Source organism: Electrophorus electricus, chromosome 2, assembly GCF_041902795.1.
Source record: "Electrophorus electricus isolate QZ-2024a chromosome 2, ASM4190279v1, whole genome shotgun sequence".
Classification (NCBI taxonomy): Eukaryota; Metazoa; Chordata; class Actinopteri; order Gymnotiformes; family Gymnotidae; genus Electrophorus; species Electrophorus electricus.
Window position 1 is genome coordinate 2,879,671 of NC_137498.1, and position 3,791 is coordinate 2,883,461.

At 38.7% G+C, this 3,791-nt stretch overlaps 1 protein-coding gene across 1 annotated transcript; it reads left to right on the plus strand.

Annotated features, from left to right (window-relative positions):
- Nucleotides 1-604: 604 nt before the first annotated feature.
- Nucleotides 605-3,328, plus strand: LOC118241872 (uncharacterized). The gene is made up of 4 exons (XM_035529238.2): nucleotides 605-615; nucleotides 1,996-2,459; nucleotides 2,751-2,956; nucleotides 3,131-3,328. Exons 1-4 carry the CDS (start codon nucleotides 605-607, stop codon nucleotides 3,326-3,328), a joined length of 879 nt encoding a protein of 292 aa, XP_035385131.2.
- Nucleotides 3,329-3,791: the final 463 nt, after the last annotated feature.

Here is a 3,791-nt window from a genome sequence, read left to right on the forward strand (position 1 = left end):
AAAAGTACTACAGCTAAAAGGTCACACAGTGTCAGAGTACATTAAGGAAAAAGGTTTAACCAATCAGTATGATCAAATTATTTCACCACTTTAATAAACTATGCACCTCAGTGCTTCACAGTACACCAGTAAACAGTTAAACAGTTAAAATGTTTTACAAGAGAGTCATAATACAAGCTGCTACTCTACTGCCTCAGTAACTGACGCTCTAGAACAGAAACCGTGATGATCTTCAGTAATCAGACCTGCTCAAGTACCACAGAACCAATATGGAAGTCAGGAAGTGAGATGTTTGTAATTACATCACCATAAAAATCTCTGAATCCTTAATGAGCTCAGTAACTGTGTTGTAGCCAATATGTCCATCACATGGAGGAACAGCAGCAGCAAAGGTCATATAAGGTGGGAGGTAAATGTTAAATTACATTCTGCATATCTTATGTTGTTCCTTCCACCACAGAGTATGGGCACCAGTCAGACCCTGGTTTCATCACTGTTTCCAATGCTGATACATGCTATTGAAAAAAACAAACCAACACTGGCGGTAAGGTACCTGGAAAAAGCAAGAACCTGGATTGATGAACTTATTGCAGATGCGGACAAGATGGTGCAAAGGTAACAACATGTATTTTTTGCAGCCTAGATCACCATGATGTATAGAAATGGTGTGAAGCAGTGCTGTTCTGTTAGTAGAGAAATGCATGTCAGATTAATAGTTTGAAAGTTAAATAATTATTAGCTTTTAGAGTTCTTCAATTTCAGTTTTATTCTGGTGTCTGTGACGCCTGTGCTGATGTGAAGATTGATATGTTGTACTTTAAAGCTGCACTATGTAGATTTTTAGAATTGGCGACCACTCTGGTGGAAGTATGCAACCGCATGAATCATGAACATATTGTAAAGTGGGTTGTGCTGCCTTCCATTTCCCCAAGTGAATTTATCTGATGATTGCGAGTGCATTCATGTTGAAGGAGTGTTCACAGAGAATTTGATCAGATCTCTCTGGAATGCTCTCTCAGGATGTAAGTGCATTATCTAACTTACTCTTGTAATCATCCAACAGATATGCTACAGCCTGGTAGCACAGGCATAATGTTAGACAAGTTTAATTTAAAGCTATAGTTGCATACATGAAAGGAGAGAGATGGTAGCACTGGAGATAATCTGAGAGATTAAAGGCTTTCCTTGTTCAGACATAAGAGGACAAACTCTGAAACAAAAAAGACACTGTCAGCAAAGTGATTATATAATAATATTAGCGAATTTGCCAGCTAACATTGGCTACATAGCTAAAACAGCTTAACATTTACCTTGTACAATACACAAGATAACATTAAATTCCTAATCAATAACAAATTGCTTGTTTGCTTGATAGCTAGCAAACCACCAACATAATGTACCTGTTCGGCAATCAAAAATAAACCAACATTCCTGAACCCCTGCAGGCTGTTGCCACCCCTGAAAAGTCAACACAATGTGTAGGAGTCACATGCGGGTAATGCTGCAGAGGATGACTGGGGTTGCCGTTCTGATGCCTCCATATGAGGCAGTATCTCTATCCTTCAATTCACTGACTTTCAGCACTGTACACATGCACAGGTATATCAGAACTGTGAGCCACGCCCCTTGTAATATTACTCAGTGAACCAGCCAATCGAGCTGGACCTTGTTTTTTATCCTTTGCATGTGATGTTAATTCATAAAGACATCTGATGTGGTTCAGAAAACTCTTGCCAAATCTGATCCAACAGTTCTGAATCTGAATGAATATTTCATGCTTTATAGGGTGACTTGCAGAAAGACACTATATTTTAGCAAAAGGTTTTTCCTCTTGGCTTAGTAATGTGACTTCTTTCAATTTTAACAAACAAATGTTACCTAGTGCAGCTTTAATGACACAGTGACATAGATTGATAACAAATAGCTGGAATCTTCTCAAACTACAGACACACAAAGTAAATGAATGTTGACTATTTTCACACTTTTAATATTTAGCTATGTTCAGCACAACGGAGACGTGGCTACAACTACCAGTGACATCATCACTGAAAAGGCAAACACTGAGGCCAAGTCTGAGCAGCTTTCCAAGGAAGTTCAGGAAATGGAGGGAGCTATAAAGACCCTTGAAGAAAAGCTTGCCGGAGTTAGGAACGAGCTTGAAGACACCAAAAGGAAGATAGATACCAAAAACCGGGAACTTGAGAGTTATGTAAGGGACGTGACAAGCAAAAGCTCAAGGCTCGGAATCTTCGCTGCGATTGTGCCGTTCATTGGGCCAATCGTCAAGTCCATTTACGATGCCACAACATCCCCCGCTGCTGCTGCAAAAATCAAAGCTCTTGAAAACCAGCTGAATCAGCTCACCTCTCAAAAGACGGCTCTGATGAACCAACAGTGGAGCATTGAGGTCCAGCAGATTGACTTACAGATGAAACTGGCCAAAGTAAAAATCGACAAGGGTGAGTGATGATTGGTGATGTCTACTGAATGACTGTTTTTGTTTATGTATGCTTGTCTGTCTTTTAACAGTTTTTTGAATAAGCTCATTGGTTCTGTGTGTAGTGTTACTGGACCAATTCATCTCCACATATGTACATTAGTAAATGAGACTGTAAACAATCTATTTTTAAGAATACAAAAGTACACAGAGCTCTGAAAACACTTCCATAGCAAAACACTGCACACTTTTGCTGTCCTGTACTCATTGTTGGTTTAAATAAGCAGTCTGTGTTTCTGTTTGTGTGTACCAGGCTCTATACCCAGCCCTGTCCACCTGAACGAGGTCCAGCGATATCTGACTAAAATCCAGAACATTCTGATTCAGATCAAAAACTTCTGGGAAAAGGTGCACAGTATGTTGGGTGTCATGCAGAAAAAGACGTTTGTTAATGAAGATCTTGTTGATGAACCTGAACTTAAAGAAGAATTTGTGGATTCAATCCAAAAGGCTTCAGAGGTAACTGATATATGAAACAGTTACAGTAAAGTAAAATTACAATATACAATGACATTTTTTAAAATTCAAAAACACTGCACATTAGAGTAATGCTTGATAAGTATAATTTGGAATCTATTGTTCATTATGTAAGTCAGAACAGTTGTCCAAATGCTTTTTGTATCTCTTTTACAGATTTGGTCAAATTTTGGTGGTTCCTGTGGTAAAGCTGCTGAAATATTCAAAATACAGTCCAAGGATGCCTATGCGTTCCTGGAGATTGATCCATCGTCTCTCTCAGAAGCCGTGTGGCAGGAAGAGTATAACAGTGTGATGGGACAGCTACAGGAAATGAAAGTCTTGAACCAGACTCCAGCAGCCATCCAAAACTAAAGCATTAAATACTACTGTGCATTTCCCCTCTGAGGCTGTCAAATCAAATTCTCTGTTAATTGGTGGTCATATTTTGGTAATTTTTATAGATAATATTGATTTTCTGTATTTAGGTACAATCAGTCATTCCTTTTTTAATCAGAACTATATGAAACTGTAGTCAGTCATACACAATTTACAATGTATGTGTACCTGATTAGAATAGCGTATCTTTCTCATCTAAGCCTCAAATCATTCAAGGCTGAAAAAAAAATCTTTCTCCTCTTTTAATTTCCCATAATGAACTTTACTGCCATGTGAAACTGGCCATTACAGCAACTGATTGAATCTGTTATTCAGAGCCACCTACTTCCAAATCTTTGTGGCCAGCGCTTGTGTAAATCATGAGGTGGCAGTAGATCATGTGGGAGGAGATCCAGGAGCATATAGATGCAAAAGCTCCAAGTGCTCCAACTAATGTAGT

Excerpts from the sequence above, each read along its gene's own strand:
- LOC118241872 (XM_035529238.2), top strand. Across the intron at positions 2,460-2,750 it reads CAAAGTAAAAATCGACAAGG|GCTCTATACCCAGCCCTGTC; the intron begins GTGAGTGATGAT and ends TGTGTGTACCAG. Across the intron at positions 2,957-3,130 it reads CAATCCAAAAGGCTTCAGAG|ATTTGGTCAAATTTTGGTGG; the intron begins GTAACTGATATA and ends TCTCTTTTACAG.